We start from the raw sequence: 21,064 nt of genomic DNA on the forward strand, positions 1-21,064 counted from the left end.
TTGGGATGGAATGATGCCCCCCTCCCCCAGCACATCTAGTTTAAAGTCTCCTTGACCAGTCTGGCAAGCCTTCTACCAAAACCACTCTTCCCCTTGGACCAGCTCCACCAGCTGCCAATAGACCTGGCCTACTAACTTGGGTCCCGTGTTCAAGACGCCCAAACCTCTGACTATGGCACCACCCATAGGCAGGATACTAGCTAGTTGGGAAACTATTTTTGTAGTGTTTCTGTTCCTGTATAATTAAACTTGTTTTGTTTCAAACATACGATGTGTAGTAATTGTTAGAGGCAGCATTAGGGAATGTAATTCAAAAGAGTGTGATTTAAGAATACTAGTTCAGAGGGTTACAACAGCATAGTTCTGATTATTGCTGTCTGTGAGGGCAAAGGAAAGGAACTGCAGTGCTCTTATGGTTTCTTTAAGACTTGTCATAGTGGTATCTTTAGGACACTGGAAAAAACATATTAAAAGGGGAAAGTTCAGTCACAGATTTAAGGACTCTTAGTTTTGATGGAGATTTTTTAGACTGGTCTCGAATATGACATAATACAAATTAATCTGTTAAGGCTTATTTCGGAAGTTGAAGCACAGGCCACGTCAAGTGAGAATCCACTAAAGCCAGGTAGGCAGAGTTAGTTTCTTTTCAGAAAAAAAGTACTTTTGATTATTGCTGTATTTCCCAGATATAATCTCCCTATAAGATACTGTATTGATTAAAATTTCTTTCCCTATACACTTACTTTTAGTAGCCATAGCATATTATGTATAGCACTTGAATTACTCTTCTATTATAGTATATTAGCAGGCCCCAAAACAGTATTCTCTTTTGAGGTTTGCCACAGTAGTGCTTTTTTTTTTTTTTTTTTATTTGTTTTCAGATTGAGATTTCTTTCATTCTTATTTCTGGCTTGAATTACCTTTGAGTTATCCAATGTGAGGTTTCTGCAGATGTAAATTAGAAGACTTAGAAATACAGTGTCTAAAACTTTGCATGATAAATCCTAGGAAGGCTTAGGTTTCAGTTAATGTGTTTTTTCTCTATCTTTCAGTTGCTGCTTATGCACAAGAGGTAAGTAGACAATTTGTGCGCTGTGAGAACAGCTGTATAGATGGCAATAGGAAGGACTTTTACTGGGGAGGTGGGACAGACTTTTATGTGTAAATTTTTGTGCCCAGGGGTCACAGTGTGTTTCTCCCAGATGCCCAAAGCAAAGTTTGTTGGTGTAATGTTTGAAACCAAGATGTGTGTATTTGTTAGAGATTGAGAATAAATTGATGCTGGGATTTTGTGATCCCATCTAGCTGGGATCTGGATATATAAGCTTGCTGGAATTGGAAGTATTCAGGTAGACAAAAGGAGCATCTTGTGGTGTGGAAAGTGTGTGACAGTGTGTCCTAGTTTCAGCTGTAACAGTTACACTTTTGCCTCCTTCCTAGTAGCTGGTGCAGTGCTGTGTTTTGGCTTTAGTCTGAGAGCAGTCCTGATAACACATGGATGTTTTGGCTGTTGCTAAGTAATGCTTATCCTAATCAAGGACTTTTCAGTCTCTCATGCTCTGCCAGTGAGGAGGGGCACAAGAAGCCGAGAGAAAGCAGAGACAGGACACCTGACCCAAACTAGCCAAAGGGGTATTCCATACCACACACAGCACATCATGCCCAGTACATAAACTGGAAGGAGTCACCCAGAAGGGCTAAATTGCTGCTCGGGTAGGGCTGGGTATCATTTGGCACGTGGTGAGCATGATGTATTTTAGAATCATAGAATAGTTAGGGTTGGAAAGGACCTCAAGATCATCTAGTTCCAACCCCCTGCCATGGGCAGGGACACCTCACACTAAAGCATGCCACACAAGGCTTCATCCAACCTGGCCTTGAACACCGCCAGGGATGGAGCACTCACAGCCTCCCTGGGCAACCCATTCCAGTGTCTCACCACCCTAACAGGAAAGAATTTCCTCCTTATATCCAATTTAAACTTCCCCTGTTCAAGTTTTAACCTGTTACCCCTTGTCCTGTCACTACAGTCCCTAATGAAGAGTCCCTCCCCAGCATCCCTATAGGCCCCCTTCAGGTACTGGAAGGCTGCTATGAGGTCCCCACGCAGCCTTCTCTTCTCCACGCTGAACAGCCCCAACTTTCTCAGCCTCTCTTCATATGGGAGGTGCTCCAGTCCCCTGATCATCCTCGTGGCCCTCCTCTGCACTTGTTTCAGCAGTTCCATGTCCTTTTTATGTTGAGGACACCAGAACTGCACACAATACTCCAAGTGAGGTCTCACAAGAGCAGAGTAGAGGGGCAGGATCACCTCCTTCGACCTGTTGGTCACGCTCCTTTTGATGCAGCCCAGGATACAGTTGGCTTTCTGGGCTGCGAGCGCACACTGCTGGCCCATCTTCATTTTCTCATTGACCAACACCCCCAAGTCCTTCTCTGCAGGGCTGCTCTGAATCTCTTCTTTGCCCAGTCTGTAGCTGTGCCTGGGATTGCTCTGACCCAGGTGTAGGACCTTGCACTTGTCATGGTTGAACTTCATAAGGTTGGCATCAGCCCACCTCACAAGCGTGTCAAGGTCCCTCTGGATGGCATCCCTTCCCTCCAGCGTATCAACCGGACCACACAGCTTGGTGTCATCGGCAAACTTGCTGAGGGCACACTCAATCCCACTGTCCATGTCAGCAACGAAGATGTTAAACAAGACCGGTCCCAACACCGATCCCTGAGGGACACCACTTGTTACTGGTCTCCAGCTGGACATCGAGCCATTGACCACAACTCTTTGTGTGTGACCGTCCAGCCAGTTCTTTATCCACCGAGTGGTCCATCCATCAAATTGATATCTCTCCAATTTAGAGAGAAGGATGTCATGTGGGACAGTGTCAAACACTTTGCACAAGTCCAGGTAGATTACGTCAACTGCTTTACCCTTATCCATCAATTCTGTAGCCCCATCATAGAAGGCCACCAAATTGGTCAGGCAGGATTTCCCCTTAGTGAAGCCATGCTGGCTGTCACCAAGCACCTTGTTGTTTTTCATGTGCCTTAGCATGCCTTCCAGGAGAATGTGCTCCAAGATTTTACCCGGCACAGAGGTGAGACTGACTGGTCTGTAATTCCCTGGGTCTTTCATTTTCCCCTTCTTGAAAATGGGGGTTATATTTCCCTTTTTCCAGTCGTCGGGAACTTCACCTGACTGCCATGATTTTTCAAATACGATGGCCAGTGGCTTAGCAACTTCATTCACCAGCTCCTTCAGGACCCACGGATGGATTTCATCAGGTCCCATGGACTTGTGTGTGTTCAGATTTTGAAGATGGTCTCGAACCAGATCCTCTCCTACAGTGGGCCCATGGTCTTCATTCTCACAGTCCCTGCGTCTACTTTCTAAGAACTGGGTGGTGCAGTCAGAGCCTTTGCCAGTGAAGACCGAGGCGAAGAAGTCATTCAGAACCTCAGCCTTCTCCAAATCCTGTGTAGCCAGTTCTCCCGAAAGCTTCCTCAGGGGGCCTATGTTGTCCCTAGTCTGTTTTTTGTTTGCTATGTACCTGTAGAATCCCTTCCTATTATCCTTAACATCCCTGGCTAGGCTTAATTCTAACTGGGCCTTAGCCTTCCTAACCTGGTCCCTAGCTTCCCGGACAACATCCCTGTACTCTACCCAGGCCGCCTGTCCTTGCTTCCATTTTTTATAAGCCTCTTTTTTCCTTTGAATTTTCCTCAGCAGCTCCTTATCCATCCAAGGAGGTCTCCTGGCCCTCCTGCTGCGCTTCCTTCTAGTTGGGATGCAGCACTCCTGAGCTTGTAGCAGGTGATCCTTAAATACGTTTTTTAAAAAAGGAATACTTCTGTTATTCTCTCCACTTGTTTTATTTCAGTTACTGAAATAAACATTGCATAGTGCCTATATAAAGAAAATGATGCTGAGTTCTATTAGTATGTACTTCAGGAGTGCAGTAATATTCAGGTGATCCAGGCACACTCCACCAGCAGCTGAGCCTCGTTCCGGTATGTGTGAGATGATTACTGGAAGTTCTGTCCATACAAAAATGTTAGGTCATCTTGGAGGCTCCCTGGAACAATTCCATCCTTGGCAGAATGACTTATTCTAGGACACCTCTAAGATCCGCTGATAAACGGAAGTTTCCCACAGTATGAATTTGCATTCAGGTTAAGTTCTCGAAAGTGAGAAGTTTTGTCTTCCCAAACCTGAAAAGCTGTTGTCTATTGAACATTTACTAGCTTTCTTACCAACTTTTCTTGTAGGACTTGATTTTATTGGGGTGGATACTATCATTTTAAGGTAACACACCTACCACAAGTTAGGGCAGGGTATTATATGATTTTCTATGCAAAACATTCCAATTTTCTTAAATGCCCTTTTGGTGGTGTAGAAGTCTGCATGCCATTCCATCTCCAAGAACTACAACTGCACTGTATTCTGTATTTTTTAGAAGAAAAGGAGTTACTTTAACAAAGAGTATGACCATCATAAAAAAAAACCAAACAAAAAAAAAACCAAAAAACCCAAACAAAAAAAAAATCTTCCAAAAAACCTCACTTATTTTCAGCTTTTTACTGTTGTTGCTTATAAGAAACACAGTAAAAACTATATAAATAATATAAATTAGATCATTGTGATTTAAGGAGACAGTGTTACATGTCTTCATTCTCTCTAACATTACCAGCTTTAATACAGATGCATTAAGTTATACATGGAGATGTAGGTTGTACGTTGGAATTTTGATAGTCTCTTTTAAAGGTGAAGAGTGTTGATTTGATTTCACGGTGAATATACTTGTCATCTTTTAATAAAAATTGGCTACCTACTATTTTTATTTCTATGCACACTTCGTCAGTTAAAAACACCTCAGAAAAGGTTTTTAGGAAAGAACACCATTATGTTAAGAATGATACAAATATAATGTAAAAAAGCTTTTATTTTTTTATTATTTTTTAAGTATTCTTCTGTCTTTATGAAAGAAAGTCTACAAGCTCACATTTTTGTAGGAGATGGGCATCGAAGCTAACACGAAGAAGATATTTAGTGCACAAATTGTAGTAAACCTCAAGATCTGGTCTTTAGTGTGTTTTATTAAGTTAGGAAGAGCCTGAATAATTTGTCATTTCACAGGGCAAATGGGCCCCAAGACCATTTGATGCAGAAAAATATTAAAATAATGTTGTATTTGAAATAACTGATGTCTCTATGAGATAAGAATACTATATTAGTGACATATATGGGTCATGCATCTATTAAACGGCTTATGAATTGCTAGAGGTGGTACTGAGAAACATGTTTTTTTCTTACCTAGACAATTTTGAAAGAGATTAAGAGCAGAACTGAGATTTCGGTTAAAATTATGAATGTATTTCATCTGCTATTTATTATTGGGAAAGTTAGCAGAGAAAGAATCTGTGTTACAGAGGGTAGATTTTAACATGGTTTTATTGCAAATACAGCATTCGAAACTTTTTGTTGTTTCCCCTTCTAAGGAGAGAATACTAATTTTAGTAATATTCAGACTAAAATGAATAACTGGTTGCTTTAGACTATTCCTTATCTTTGTGATAGTATCACTATAATGTTTTGCCATAGTTGAAATAGAAGATAATAAGAAGGCAATGCCTGTTTAAGAGGGATGGGGAAGCATGGAGTGGGGGATCTGGTTTTCCGTAGCAGCTGTGGGAAGCGAGTGGTCTGTTTTCCAGGGGGCATGCATCCAAGAGAGAAACAGAAAATGTTAAGTCTCCTGGAACGCAATTTATCTCAAAGTTACTTAACCACTTTCTGAGACTCACTGTTGTGGTTTTAGGGATCTTACGGCTGTTCTGGTATGTTTGGAAAAGAGGAGTTATCATTCCTTCTCTAACCTGTGCAAATAATCATCAGGAACTTTGATGACTGCAAAGACCGTAGTGTATTCCTTCAGACAAAAGACATCTGATGGTGATTAAACAATGTAACTTGTTTATACGTTTTGTGTTAACTTTTTGTGTATTTTCCTCTGGTCCTTCAGGAGTCTGTGGCACGTTTCCTCAGTCACTATATGTGGAATTTATCCTTGCCTCTAATCAAAGGTTTATATCAAAGGGTTCTAAAGACATTTCCTCAGGAAGTGGTCTGGAGCTGGTGGAGACAAATGGGCTTTTACCCAGTCCTTGATTTTTTTCATTCAGCTTTGCTTTTAGTACAGCCTTCTTCCCTCCCTTGCTAGGCAGTGGCACGCTGGTTAGTGTAACACTTCATATTTATAGCTAGCAGACAATATGTGCTTTCCACAGGAGCATCTGTGCAGCCAGCTCCTGGTAAAATTGTTGAAATGGTGCAGACTGCCTCATAAATTTGTTAGGGAAGAGTGCAATAACAGCTATGTGTTGTGCTTCCAACAGCATTTTACTGCTTAATTTTGTGTGGTAGAGCATCAAGCATTCAGGAGAATGCATGGAATATGTTTTCAACTTTTTTTATTACTTATTGCAGAGATCAGAATTTGAAATTAGCAGTCCTTTTAGCAGAAAACTTACTTATTTTGATGTTTAGGGCTTATTTTATTGCTTTTTAAAGTTACTTTTACTATGAAATATTAAATGTTCTTAAAGAGAAAGGCAGAAGTTACACATTTAAATCATAGGTTCATTGGAAATGTTCATGTGTGTAATCACTTAATGAAGTGAGAGATGGGATTGTAATATTTTAGTGCTCTCTAGATACATGTCTAATCCACAGTTCACATAGTTTTTGTACTTTAAAGATCTAAAGCAAAGACTTATAAAGATGTGGAGTGAAAGGGTGGTGTGTCAGGCTGTATCTTTTGGTAAGCAGGTTAAAGTGGATGTTTCAGCAGTAGATCTACTTTCACCATGGCACTGGCTATACTATAAGGCAGAATGTTTTCCTAAACTTAGAAGTATTTAAAGTATCCAGTTTTTGAGCCATTTATGCACATTAAAAATAACTTGCTATTCATGTTCAATGGTTTTCTTGTTGGACAATGTAAGGGGACATGCCGCAACAGATGCAACAGATTATAAGACTGCAAGTATAATAATTACAGCATGGAACAGACTTTGCTGGCAGATACAAGAACGTAGCACTCTCTTTAATCATAGTGCTTCCCATAGCGTGGGTGGCCACAGGCTGCAGACATTTCAGTCAATCCCTTCTCCATGCAGCAGTGGTTGTAAACCAGAGCTGAAGTAAATAGCAATCCACAGACTTTTACAGGGTTTTAATTTTGAGAAAGTATAGCTTCCTTTTCCCCTCCTTTTGGCTGCTTGCCTTTGTCAGCCCTAACCATACAGGTCATGCTTCCTACCAAATCAGTTCTGCTTTCTGCTTGAAGTAAATAGTATATAATGTAATATATATAGACTCTTCAAGAAGTTATTTGCTTTTGTTAGTTTTGGGTTGGTGGTGTGGTTTCTTGTTTGGTTTTGAAGATATAAATACATGTTACTTTAAAGCCTGAATGTTTTGTTGATTTTTGGCAATAATAAACTCTGCTCTTATATTAAATACAGTACAATGTTTAATCCCTTTTTAAAAGTCTTTAATCTTCGTTGTTTTCATTCTCCCAACTTCTTCTTTCAGTGCTTAGTGTGTGTTTTACTATTACTGTAAAAAGTTCTACTATTGCTCTAGCCATTAGCACAGCACTTTTCCTCCAACCAAAATGAAGACGAACTTACTGGTTTTGGGACTTTTTTTGGGGAGGTTGTTTGGGTTTTTATTTTGTTTCAGGTTTTTGGGGATGTGTGGGGGGGTCTTTTTGGTGGTGTTATTTTTGTGTTTTGTTTTGTTGTTTTTTTTTCCTTAACCTGGTAGCTGGTTTACAGCTTTGGAAGCTCCTTAATGTTTTACATAATATTCATCTGGAATCTTGAGTTTCATGAAACAGATTTAAATGGTTAAACTCAGTATCATGCAGATAGATACACAGCTATTTACAGGCCTTTTTTGCAATGTGTAAATCAGATGCAGTTGAAGACAGTTACTGTAATTCTGTTATATAAGTGTTTGGGCATGACAGAATACATTTTGATAGATGAGCTTTTATATTATATTTAGGCATACATGGAATTAACATGTAAATGAGCTTGAAAGAAACATCTTAACTTTCATTGGGTAACTAATAGTTGAAAGTCAATTTTAATTTGAATCAAAACAGAAAGCGCTGTTGAGTGAGATATATGCACAATTTTATGATCAGACATCACTTTTTAAAGCCCAGTGACTTAATGAACTCCTAATGCAATATAGGACCTTTCAATTTTAAATCACTGGTTAAAATACAGTTTTGAAAACCAAGTCTGCTTGCTTTGCAATGTGTCCTGAGGAAGTAAGGAGTTTATAGACAGTTTTCTCAGTCTTTTGTGCAATTTGTTTGTGTCCTGGGTATTAACCTGGAAAGGAAAATGTGCTCCTCAGAGCTGCTGTCCCTTTTTATTCCTATCCCTGGTGTCTGTGTCCTGTGTGTACACGAAATATGTAGGCCAGAGGTGGAGTGTTTTCAGAACCATTGCTTAACATTTCTGTTCAGCTGCAGCAGCTGTTAAAAGAGTGCGAGACTACATTTGGTAGACATCTAAGGAAACCAATTCTAACACTACCTGCTTAAGATTGGACATGTATCTGCCTCTTAAACTTGCTAATACACAGTTCTGCCTCTAGCAGGTTAAAAAGTGAGAATCTTAGCTGTGGTTAGAGTGGGTAACTTATGTGGGAGGGGTAAAATTGCAGTGAAAGTTAAAATTGACCAATAAATCAAAGATGAGTAGCTGTATATGATGTATGGTACATACCATTGTATATATACAGTGTGTATTCAAGAATTCTGATGGAATATGTTCTAAAATAATTTTCGTTGTAAAGGACAGGACGGTGATTGAAGACGTTCAGAGATACTCATACAATATGAGATTGGGGTTGGCTCTTTTAAATGAAGTGAGACCATTTAAGAGTTAAGATGGATTTTCGTACACAGCACATAGTCAATTTCTGATGCTTATTGTCCTAAAGTTTTACTGAGTTCACTGACAGTATTTGTTGTTGTTGATGATGATGTTATTTCAGTTTTGGGAAAGGCAACCAGAGGGAGTTCTTGGTCATTTCTGACCTATTATTATAAATTGGTAGTTAGCCTTTTCACTAAACCCCTTATGAATCACCTTTCTAAGGTGATTTGGCATTTCTCTAGTCACCTGTAGGTAACAGCATTGGTCGGATGTAAGAGAATTTGCAATGCTTGCAAATTTGGAAGTACTACCATTTTCTTTTAGTTAATGGGATAATACGAATGTGCTGGAGGAAAACAGACTTCTCTTTTTCAAATAGATAATTTTTTAACAATGCTAAGCTAATGTGAATATAAATAATTTCTTGGCTTCTGGGCCAAAATAAACAAAAGCTAAGTATCTCAAAGAGCAAAATTAGAAACTAAGGATTCTGCTTTCCTGCAGGGCTGCTTGAGCTTTAACAGCAAGTGTCACAATTTGCTAGCCAGCTGACATTTCTCAGAGCACTTTAGTAGTGCCAGGTGGCTCTAGTAAAGAATAATGATTTGTTACTGACAAACAAAAAGAGAATATTTGAAGAAATTCTGGTGGTATGATATACTTTTGCTAAACCTAATATCATCAGTGACCAGAAGTTGTTGCATCACCATTGTCTGTGTATTTTGTGCTTTTTGATATAAAGTACAGTCATAGTTTTTCTCCTTATAAACTTTTAACAGCCTGATACTTATGAAGTCTAAAGCCAACTCATTAAAAGTAATTTTTCCTGAATAACATTCTAGGTTAGGTGATCTTTGGGTATTTACAGCATGTACCTATTGGAAATACAAAAATCTGACATTTGGCACATTTATTGAAAAAAGCATGTTTGGGATTATCTTTTCTCTAGAAATTACTGAATTTACAGATTTAAACTAAAAGTGAAACCATTTTAATGAGGCATCTACTCTTTCTAATTTTAAATATATTAATCCCTCTTTTCCACTTTTTTTTTTTTTTTTTTTTAAGGAATTCTGTGGGAAGTTTGCATTTTGGCTTTTCAAGTTTTGTAGAGAAGAGGGGAAATTAATTTTAAATCTCTGGCTAGTTAAACCAGAGAGCTTTTAAAAAAAAAGATTAATGGTTGACTCTGGTAAAGCTATTGAATTTCCTTTTGTAAGTTAGTGTAAATGTGTGTTTTATTTCAGCAGCTAAAGTCACCCCTTTTTAATACAAAGAGTAATAGCACTTTCTAGGTGGGTGTTTCTTAAAGAGAAAGGAGAAAGGAAAGAGAAGGAGATTTGAAACCGCTTTTCCTGTCTGAGGCCAAGAATAGACTTAAAGCTTGCCAACCCCACAATTCTTTAGCTTCTTTCTTATGATTTCTAAGGGTTTTGTTAGTGATTTGCAGATGGAGCTTAGGCTTTGGAACTTATCCATTAAACAGTTGTGTGGTCTTAGCCACAGTAGTAGTGCAACATGTTTTTCCTATGCTAGATTCACAGAAGTTAACTGAGCTTGAACTGGTGAGGGAACAACAAGGCAACTTCGTCATCCCTTCCTTTCCCATAATTTTCTTTCCTCCATATAATTTGGAGATTAGGCTCAGGTTCATTTTGAATTGTATGGAAATATGTAACATTTTCTTCCTTTTTAAGAAATAGAGGTAAAACATGAGGTTAGTCTTTTTAATAAGTTACATGTATCAGCAAGATCAACACAATTCATCACAAACATTGATTTCTTAAAAAAAATCTGAATAGTTTTTGATTTTTTTTTTTTTCCCCAGTTAAGTTTTTCTAGTAGGTTTTCATGGTCCTTTTGTGTATTTTTGCAATTATTACTTTTTTTTAAGGAGCAAATTGCAATTACTGTTGTTGAAGCGAAGTTAAGGCAATTGGCCTTGTGTTTAGAGCACTTTAGCGGTTTTAACTGCAAACATTGACTGAAGGTGAGCCTGCTCACATGCTTCAAGAACAGAACAAGGTGAAGGGCTCTGCATCAGGTACAGTGTGGGGAATTCCATAGAATCTGTGTTTTCCTGCTTGGGAATATGTGAAAAGCAATGAAGTCAGCACATCTGCTAATGTTAATTTTGTGAAAGAATAATATATTCCTGGATTTATTTTTTTTCTGTGTTAGTTTGGTTTTTTGGGTTGTGTGTTGGGTTTTGGGGGGTGGTGGTAATTTTTTTTTTATTATTATTTTAAAGTAATATTCGATCTAGTAATTTATCTACAGATTTTCTCTGACTTGATCACATGCTTAAATGGCAAGACCTTTGTCTCTGTAGGAGTGTTTAGCAGAATAATTTGTTTACAATCAACTAGTCTTTCATGGTTATCAGTGGGGATTTAGATGTGGGCAGATGTCAGATTGTCATTCCAAGTGAATAAAGAGAAAAATGAGAGCTCCAGTAAATCCTAAACTTGTGGTATAGAATTTAGCTAATGAAAACCATCCTGCAAATGCGTGTATCCATGAGCTGTGCTGAAACAAAAAACTTCCTGACAGTAAATTTCAGAAAGAAATGTAGGAAGAAAACTCCTCCCCACCCTATACTTAGGCACTTTGGCCCTGATCCAGTATATTACTGGAGAATATTCTAAGCTTTCTTAAAGTTAAGTTGAAACTGAACTGATTTGGTGTGGAAGATAACTTCCTAACCCAGGTGGTTAGTGAGCCAACTAGGGGAGATGCCTGGCTAGGTTTGCTCTTCACAAACAGAAGGACTGGTGGGTGATACAATGGTTGGAGGCCGTGTTGGGCAAAACAATCACAAAATGGTAGAATTTTCAGTCCTTGGAGAAGTCAGGAAGAAGGTCAGCAAAACCTTCACTTTAGTCTTCCAGAGGGTTGACTTTGGTCTGTTTAGGATGCTGGTTGGCACAATTCCTTGGGAAATATTACTGAAGGACAAAGGGGTCCAGGAAGACAGGACACTCTTGAGGAACGAAATCCATTGCGCACAGGAGCAGCTGGTCCCTGTCTTCTGAAAATCAAACCTGTGGGGAAGAGACCATCCTGGCTGAACAGGGACATATTTCTGGAACTCTAGGAAAAAGAGAATTTATCACCTGTGGGAGAAGGACTGTCATGCCATGAGAAGTATGAGGATGTTGTTAGCTTACGCAGAAAGAAAGTTAGAAAGGTGAAGGCACAGATGGAACTAAATCTGGCCACTGCCATAAAAGATAATAAGAGTATTTTTTCAGACATATTAGCAATAAAAGGAGCGCCAGGCAGAACCTCCATCCTCTACTGGATACTAGGGGAAACCTAGTGACTGAGGTTACTCAAACACACTCAATTTGGTAAAGTGGGAGGTTGTGTTGGCTAACTAATCATTGAAATATCCATGTGTTGGCTAACTAATCATTGAAATATCCATGTGTGCATAGCCTATTTGAAGTGTATTTTAACTAATTTTAATTTTAAAGCAGAAATTGGAGATTTTCATTGGTTTATCACTGGTAAGCAGTTAAAGACAATTTTTTTTACCAGCTTATAAAATACACTCTTGTGTGCTGATAATAATTACGTTGTTAACCAATATATATGCCATATAATTTCACCTAATATATACTCTGAGATTTTAATAAATGTTAAGAATACAAAATTAATTAGAATAAAACAATACTTTGGAAGCTATATTATCTTTAAATTTGTATAATATTTGACTACCTTTATTCTTTTACATTTTGGTTTTGGTTTGTGGAAAACCGATTTTCTGTCTTTCCTGGAACTAAGGAGCAAGTGAGCAAGAGGACTTCTAAACAAGATTAAAAGTCAGAGGCTTTGTTATGAATGGATAAGCGTGTGAAAATAATATGGATTGTGTTATGTCATAGAATTGATTTCATAAACAGCCTCTGAAATACCATGCTGCCTTGTTATTTATGGATTTAGCTACCACAATTCTCCAGAACTGGCTGTTTATTTCATAGTAAAACTGTTCTAAAATACAAGACCTGTTTGTGTTTTATTGTTGATCATGTATAGAGTATGGGCATGTAGAGGGTATGGTGCAAAATAGACCTCTTAATTCTTCAGGCAGGATTTTAAAGAAAATATTACTAAAAAATACCTGTAGGAATTAGGTTTGGACTGAGCTGCTGGAAGCTAGTAAACAAACAAATTAATTTACTTTTCAACAAATCAGAGCAATGCTTCCCAAGGACTCTTTAAAAAATAATTTAGGAATTAATTTGGGATGTTAGAATCATAACTATTCAAAGAAAAAAAAAATAGTGCCTATTTTATAGCATTTTTTTTTTTATAATGATTGGAAATCATATTATCTAATTTATCATTAATGTTGTGATTGACAACATAGTTTTGAAGTATTTGTAAAACCAGGTTGAAAATAGAATTTGATCTCTTGTCTTCTAGACCTGTGTTGAAAGCAGTGTGCCACCTGACTGTACAGGGAGCATCTAAGAATACAGTTGATCTACAGACTCTTGAAATTATTGCCATACAAGAAATATTCCAAAATCTGATAAAATGCAAAGAGGAAATAGCACTAACTTCTCATGTTTCCTCTGAATAGTTTTTCTTATTATACCTGCTTTTTCTTAGCAGAGCTGAGGAAATCTGGTTTCTTTCAAAGAAGATGGAAAGGTCAGAAATAAACCTGTTTCTTGACCAGATTTCAGAAATTTATCCTCAGGTATCCGTGTCGTACTTTCTCCGACAAATTTGCATGGATCATAATTTTCAGCAGATTGTCATTAATAACCTCTTCTCAAAAAATATTGGCACTCTGTGTTTTCAAGGAAAATATAATAAAGAGAAATGTTCTGTATGATAGATAAATGATAAATTCTTCTGTTCTGTCGTGCTCTACTTGTCACTTTGACAGACTCATCCAAGTTGGCAAAAAGGGCCCAGTAGTGTCATGGCTTTTTGAATGGCTCATCCCGGTGAAACCATCCATCTCCTCTCTCCAAAATATATTTCCCCACTGATTTTCACATTTGTTTCTGAGGAGATTCAGTATCATAAATACTTCGAAGAGAGTGTGTTGAGAAGTTTCCAGAAACAGATTGGTTTTTATCTGGTTCCCCTGGAATGTCTTTGAAACTGTGTCATAAGTTCCAGGACAGTTGCTACACAAATACAGTTACTAGCATAAAACTTGTCATGTGGCCCTGTAATAGAAATCAAGTGCTATTTCTGTGCTGATGTCTAATTTGAGAAGTAATTATACCTTTAATTCAGGCTTCTATATTTTTCCCTATCAACATGAGCAGTAAGATACTTCCTAGTAGAGAAAGAGGGGAAAAAAGCTTTGGATCCCTGTTTAGTGAAGACAGTATCAGAAGACTAATGCACCTCCTCCCCCTTTCTGGAGCTGTGGACACTAGCTGAGTTGGTATCTGCCCAGTGCTGTGCTGCTTATCTCAGTGGAAGGGCAAATTCTGCTCCAGGAAAGTAATTTCCAGGCTTTCATAGATGCATGTGCTCCAAGAGATCAAATTTCAAGAAACAAACTTCATGGAGTAACTCAACAAATCCCTTATAGCACATGGAAATTGGCCTTCATTACTTAGAGGAATATTGAAAAAGTTGACTTAGATTAATTGAAAAGTGATGTGTACGAAGTGTTATTCAGTTGCTTAGTTCTCTTCAGATACGGAGGGACAACAACCAGGGAACATAGTGGCCTATTTTCTTAATTTGTGTTCTCAGAAGTCTTTAGTTTCAACTCTATTCCCTCCACTTTCCCTGAGTGAATTAATAAGGGACAGCCTTATAGCCAATCTATAAATCAGAGGAGTAAACATTAAATCAAGCCTCCTCCACTATGAAACCTGAAAGATATGTTGGAAAAGACCTTTAAGGTCATCAAGTCCAACCATTACCCCGGGACTGCCAAGACCACCACTAAACCTTGTCACTGAGGGCCTTAATGTGTTTTGAACAACTTCAGGGACAGTGATTCCACCACCTCCCTGGGCAGCCTGTTCTAATACATGATCACCCTATTGATTTATAATTTTTTCCTAATGTCCAGTCTTAAAAGCATATGAAGCACTGTGTTTATGCTGATAAAATAAATGATTTTATCTCTTTATGCAGATGTTCCTAGTATTATCTGCCTGTTAAAGATATTAGAAATCTTTGTGCAGCAGTGGTTAAATTGAATTAGCTAGAATAATACTCAGTATAAATTGCATCAATAAAATAAAGCCACTGGCAAGGTTGTTCAAGAAAGTTGGTCATTGTGAGGGCTTTATGAAAATTCATTAATTCAGTTTCAGTCTGAAAAGGATTATGTAACAGAACATTAATCCAAGGCAATCAGGATGGATGTATTCTCTGGCAGCTAGAGCCAAGGTGGTTTCCTTCCTGCTTCCTACTTAATCAATAGCAAGGGAAATCAAGACAGAAATAATTTCTGAACTCACAGTATGCCTGACTGCAGTTCATTTTCCAGAAGAATGACACTTTTTTATTTTTCCTCCTGAATGCAGCACTTCTGCCACAGACTCATCCATTTTTCTGTCTTGTAGAATATGGCATTAGTGGATTAGACAGTGAGTGGTAATGGATTTACTGCCAGAAATAGCTGACAATTACGTAGATCTCAGATTTTCTACTTCACTTAGGGATATTTGGCAAAAGCATGCATACATACTTGGTTTGTGTTTCTGAAAGGATGAAATGAACTAACTGATTTGTATTTTTTTAAGTCTCAAATCTTTCATCAGATCCCTCTTTTAAAAAGAATATAGTGACACACCCTAAGACCACAGAAGTCACAGAGCTTTCATCTGAACTTTCCTTTTAATTACATATTCTTAAAATGAAGGTCTTTCACGGTGCTTCCTAATCCTGGCCCTTTGTTACAGAGGGTTTATTGTTGTTGCCATATAAATAACTTAGTTTATACTTTAAGTCTCAATGATATATAAAGCCCACAAATGAACCTCCTGAAGGGGAGTGTAGCTGTTGTTGTATCAGTATGTAGCAGTAGAGGACAGGAAGAAAACTGTAACAAATTCAGAGCAGATCATTTGATAAGCAACATAAAACTACTTCTGCTCAGTTATGACAGCAGGATACAAAAACCTGCTTAAGATTTCTCACAACTGTTTACATAAAGTAGTTCAGTTGGGAAGGTACTGGTGTGTAACATCTGTCAAAAGAAGAGCAGAGCTGTAGTAGAGCTCTGAAGAACTGGGGAAGCACAAAACCAGAGTGCTATTGGAGTCCTTGGCGTGTGCCTGCAGAACCAATGTACCAGGTGTGTTCATCTGACTTCACTCTATCATCAAAGGATTATTTTGATTTTATATTCAGAACAGTTTATTAAGTGTGACTAACAGCATTTCGTAATGAAATTGTAGAGAATTAAATGTCATACTAAAATTTTATCATTATCTTTTCAAGATAATGAGGAAATTAAGCAAATTAAATTGTGAGGCTAGATCCTGAATCCTGTCAAAAATACTGGGGCCTCTTGAAGGAGCAATACAGAAAAGTAAATGCTAACTTTGGACTTTCTCTTCTTGATCAAGACTACAGGTGAATTTTTTGCTGCGTAGCAATGTTAACTACTGCTATCCAGATGATACCAGACTGAAATGCTTCCCAGAGAACTGAAACCTACCTAAGGTCTATCTGATTTTGACATGGATGGCCTCCATTGCTATTGCACAGCTACTGAAATCACGTGGTGTGTGAGCCCATGTTTGACTATAGCATAGCAGCTTGCAGCATTTTCCTTATGGTTGATGGGAGCTGCTTGCTCTTTTGTGTTGATGGTGTACAATGGCCACAACTGACCAAAAGATCTTACCCCAAATAGCAGTCCGATATCAGTGAGTTCTTTTTACACAGCATGTTGTAGGCTAATACATTTTTCATTGCACTTCTGTTTTTTTCTCACAGAGTTTGCTGTGCCATCTCATTTCTTCTTCTAAGTGGGAAAGTAATGAAGCTGAAACCAGTACATTCCTATCAACTCTTGGCTACACATCAGCAGATTATTATTGTCACTTAGTTAAAAATGTAAGTATTTTGTGCAATTGAGATTTTGTTAATAATAAATCACTAGTTTCTAAGCACATACATGGAGCTGTCATTGTGAGAAGGAACATGGTCTGAATTTTGTTTATCTTTTCTTACCTCAGTTACTTTTACAGCCTTTTAAGGGAAAAAATGAAGTGGGAGATCTCTGGACAAATGAGAAAAATTTTATTACATTATGCTGTAATAGAGGTTCATAAAAACAAAATTCTTATTGCTGTTGTGTTATAACAAAAAAAACCACTTCCCTATCAATGCTTTTCCCTGCGAAATTTAAATTATATATATTATTTTGTGTATTAGAATGTAACTTTTTGAATGTTTTTTTTGACTGTGTGAACTGCATTTAAAATGGTATATGAGCCTTACATCTTGGGAGAAGTGTCTTTTACATTTAGTATATAAGAATAATGGGGATAATATTTCATAATATGTTGACTTAAATTACATAAAGCATATAAAAATTATTAGTAACGCTTCTCTGAAATTTTGCCTTAACTCTTGTGGAAGCAGACCTAAAGCAAATAGCTTCTTACTTTTCAGATGTGGAAGGTATATAATGTGTGCTCAGAAACGTTTTGCAGCATAGTTTATTCAGTGATCTGGACAACTTTATTTTGCATCAATAATAAAAAAAACAGTTAAAAATAAAGCTAAGTGAATAGAGAAAATTATTAACCTCTACAGTATGTCAGTCACACAGAGAACCATGGAACTAATGTCTGCTTATTTGAAGTATGTATAATTTATTTTATTTTATTTAACAGATGGTCTTTTCATTAGTAACAGAACTCAGAGGAAATCAGTTCAATGGACTTAACATTCAGGGGAGGTAGGTGTTATCTAAACACCATTTTGATATGTTTTATTTTGGATCATAATGGTTCGGTGAGGCCCAGTCTTGGGCAACTTAGGCTTTGTGGAAAGATTTTGATATATATGTAGATAATTTCAAGTGTTGACAAGCTTGTTAAGATGTGCTTCAGATGCGAGTTTATAGAATGGTCTGAGAGACTTAGAATGATTTGGTTTGGAAGGGACCTTCAAAGATCATGTAGCCTAACTCTTCTGCTGCAGGCAGCAACATCTTTCACTAGATCAGGTTGCCCTGTCTGGCCTGGCCTTGAACACTGCTAGGGATGGAGCATTTACCACTTCTTTGGGCAACCCATGCCAGTGTCTCACCACCCTCACCGTAAAGAACTTCTTCCTTATATCTAACCTGAAACTTCCATTTTCTAGTTTGAACCCATTAGCACTTGTCCTATTGCTACAATCCCTGATGAAGAGTCCCTCTCTGGCATCCTTACAGGCCCCCTTCAGATATTGGAAGGCTGCTATGAGATCTCCACTCAGCCTTCTTTTCTCCAGGCTGAACAGCCCCAACTTTCTCATCCTGTCTTCATACAGGAGGTGCTCCAGGCATCCTCTGGGACTCCTCTGGACTTGTTCCAGCAGTTCCATGTCCTTTTTATGTTGAGGACACCAGAATTGCACACAGTACTCCAAGAGAGGTCTCAGGAGAGCAGAGTAGAGGAGCAGGATCACCTCCTTCAACCTGCTGGTCACACTTCTTTTGATGCAGCCCAGGATATGGTTGGCTTTCTGGGCTGCGAATGCACACTGAAGCAGGCTCATGTTAAGTTTCTCATCATACATAAAGTAGGATGAAGCAGACTGAGCTGAAAGCTGATGAGGCTGTTGCCAAGAGAAAAAACTTGATTTCTACAATGAGAAAAGGGAAACTTTGAGCTTAGGTTAATTTTTCAGCATAGGAATTATGAAATGGCTGTTTATTCAAGTTGCAGAGACAAAGGTAGTTTGCAGTTAGAGGTAAACATTGTTTCCTTTCTCCATTCAGTGATGCTCACAGCAACACAGATGACAATGTCTGTGCAAATTGATTGCACACAGTGGAATGCACTGTGCAGTATTCTCCAAGAACATATTTTGAAGATTATGTAGAAGAAGAAAATTGCCTTTGCAGGGTTTTTCTTCTGAGTAAGGGAAGCTGCTTAAGTTTGCTAAACCTGGATAAGGAAACAGAAATACAATGTTGTAAAGGGGACTGATTTAAAGTCTCAGGTCTGTGAACTTTACATGTATATCCTGGAAAAAAAAAAAATCCAAACTACTGCACTTTAAATACCAGCCTAATAATTACTATTTGTACCGAAACACTCCTGATAGTAAAACTGCATCTCAAGGTATTTTAGTGTAAGAAACCTTAAACACATATTTGGTTATGTGCTCACTCAGAAATTTGAGTCTTTGAAAATGTGTCATATTTTATTTCTCTCACTGTGGAAACCACAATGGTACCCCATGCCCACAAGTCACAGCACATCTGTCAGCATATGCCAGTGATCATTAGGCAACATCTATTTGGGAGTAGGTTTAATACATGTAGAGCCATACAGTTAGCTGTTATTCAGAGCAGCCTGTAGTGTAATTTCTGCCTCAAAACTACATTCGGAAAAATCTCCAGTTTCATGTGCTGGAAAATACATATGCTCTGGGAAACTTGTGATTTCCTTTTGCAAGTGTTACCTCTTGCATTGTGTGCTGTTTTCCTTTTTATGTTCCAAAGGTTCCATGTTTTGTTTATGTTTCAGGTTCCACTGTGTTTAATAATTTCCAAGCATGTAGTTTTAGCGTTGAGGTCAAGTGAGTGGTTCATATGTGAAGATCCAAAAGTCTTATACATTCCTTCAACTGTAGACCTATAAGACAAAAACTTCAACTGGGCACTTGAAGACAGCAGCAGTCATACTGTTTGGTTCATAGAAGTTGTCTCTGTTGAGATGATAAAGGTGAAGGGAACACAAGGAGGCCTTAAAGGCAGCTAGGATGTTCTTTTGTGAGTGTCTAGCAAACCAGCATGGGAGCTGTGAATCTATAGTCTTAATCTCTGCTTTGCTGATCCTTTAAAAGGCAAGTATTCCCTCCTAGGAAGAGTGTTATTACTGAGTGAATGCAACTGGCTGCACTTCAGAATTGGGGTGATATTCCTCATTTGGTTTGCCTTGAGCACTAAAATATAAAAGTTTTGTCTGATCTCTTGAAATTTTTCAGGCAATATGTAATGACAAGTCAGCAGTCATTCATATAAGTATTTTTTCTGCAATTAAGATATTAATCTCTTATATTTAACCTTCTGTAAATAATTTATCTTCTTTTACCTTATTATTTTAGAAATTGAAGTTCTGATTTTTCTGAAATATGAACTGTATTTATTCTTCCCTCAGAGTTTCAGCCAGTCGTGTGAATGCTGTGTCCCTTTTCTGCCTCCCTCTTATTACTTTGCCTGATCTAACTCCACTGCTGGAAACTCTCCTTCTTTACCATGGAGGTGCATCAAAAGAAATTCTCAGTTCAGAGTTTCTGGAGGCTGTGAATGAGGCCTTTTTAAAGTAAGTAGCATGGTCTCTATGCTTTTTATGCTCTTTTCCTAAACATTATTAATTCAATTAAACGTCTTTTCTCTGTGTTTGTATGCTGGATGCACTGTACATCTTCTGCAGTCAAATAGCAGAGCTCAGGTTGTTGGCCAAAGCAGAATTTTATGTTGCTGATGTGAAAATTGCAGAAGAACAGCTTCAAATATTGACTGGAACTTTGTCCCACCTTTTCTGTAAAATGGATGTTAAAGTCTTCAATTAATTTTAAGAATTTTGTAAAAGACCTGATTGCTTTTCATAGAAGCATGATTTACCTTTCACATAAGTCTATCAGCATTCCTAATTTGGTATTTTGAGAGCCACCTTTGTTTTTCTGGGTACAAGATACATCCTTATGTTTGAGTGCTTCTATATTTCTGGGTTTGTTTTTTTTTCCTGTGAAATTTGTTTTCAAGATTTTAAATTTTCCTGGTTTTCAGCAGATAATTTTTAATGTGTCTCAGAGGAGCAGTTTTTGAAATATAACTTTGCTTATTTTGCTCTCACTAAACCCACTGGTTTATAAAAACAGTCTGTTCATGACAACCAGCTGAGTTGAGCTGCATCAGCAAATTATCTATGCCTGGGAA

The 21,064-nt window shown here is 37.9% G+C and overlaps 1 protein-coding gene across 2 annotated transcripts in view; it reads left to right on the plus strand.

Moving 5' to 3' along the window:
* The window catches only part of FANCC (FA complementation group C), an 86,126-nt gene that overhangs the window by 34,202 nt on the left and 30,860 nt on the right, over positions 1-21,064 (plus strand). For both annotated transcript variants that reach the window (XM_065661757.1, XM_065661756.1), the window contains exons 5-7: positions 16,897-17,016; positions 17,802-17,866; positions 20,283-20,447. In XM_065661757.1, coding sequence (XP_065517829.1) covers positions 16,897-17,016; positions 17,802-17,866; positions 20,283-20,447 — 350 coding nt within the window. The remainder of the gene's footprint in view (positions 1-16,896; positions 17,017-17,801; positions 17,867-20,282; positions 20,448-21,064) is intronic.

The sequence above is a fragment of the Lathamus discolor genome, chromosome Z (assembly GCF_037157495.1).
Source record: "Lathamus discolor isolate bLatDis1 chromosome Z, bLatDis1.hap1, whole genome shotgun sequence".
Lineage (NCBI taxonomy): Eukaryota > Metazoa > Chordata > Aves > Psittaciformes > Psittacidae > Lathamus > Lathamus discolor.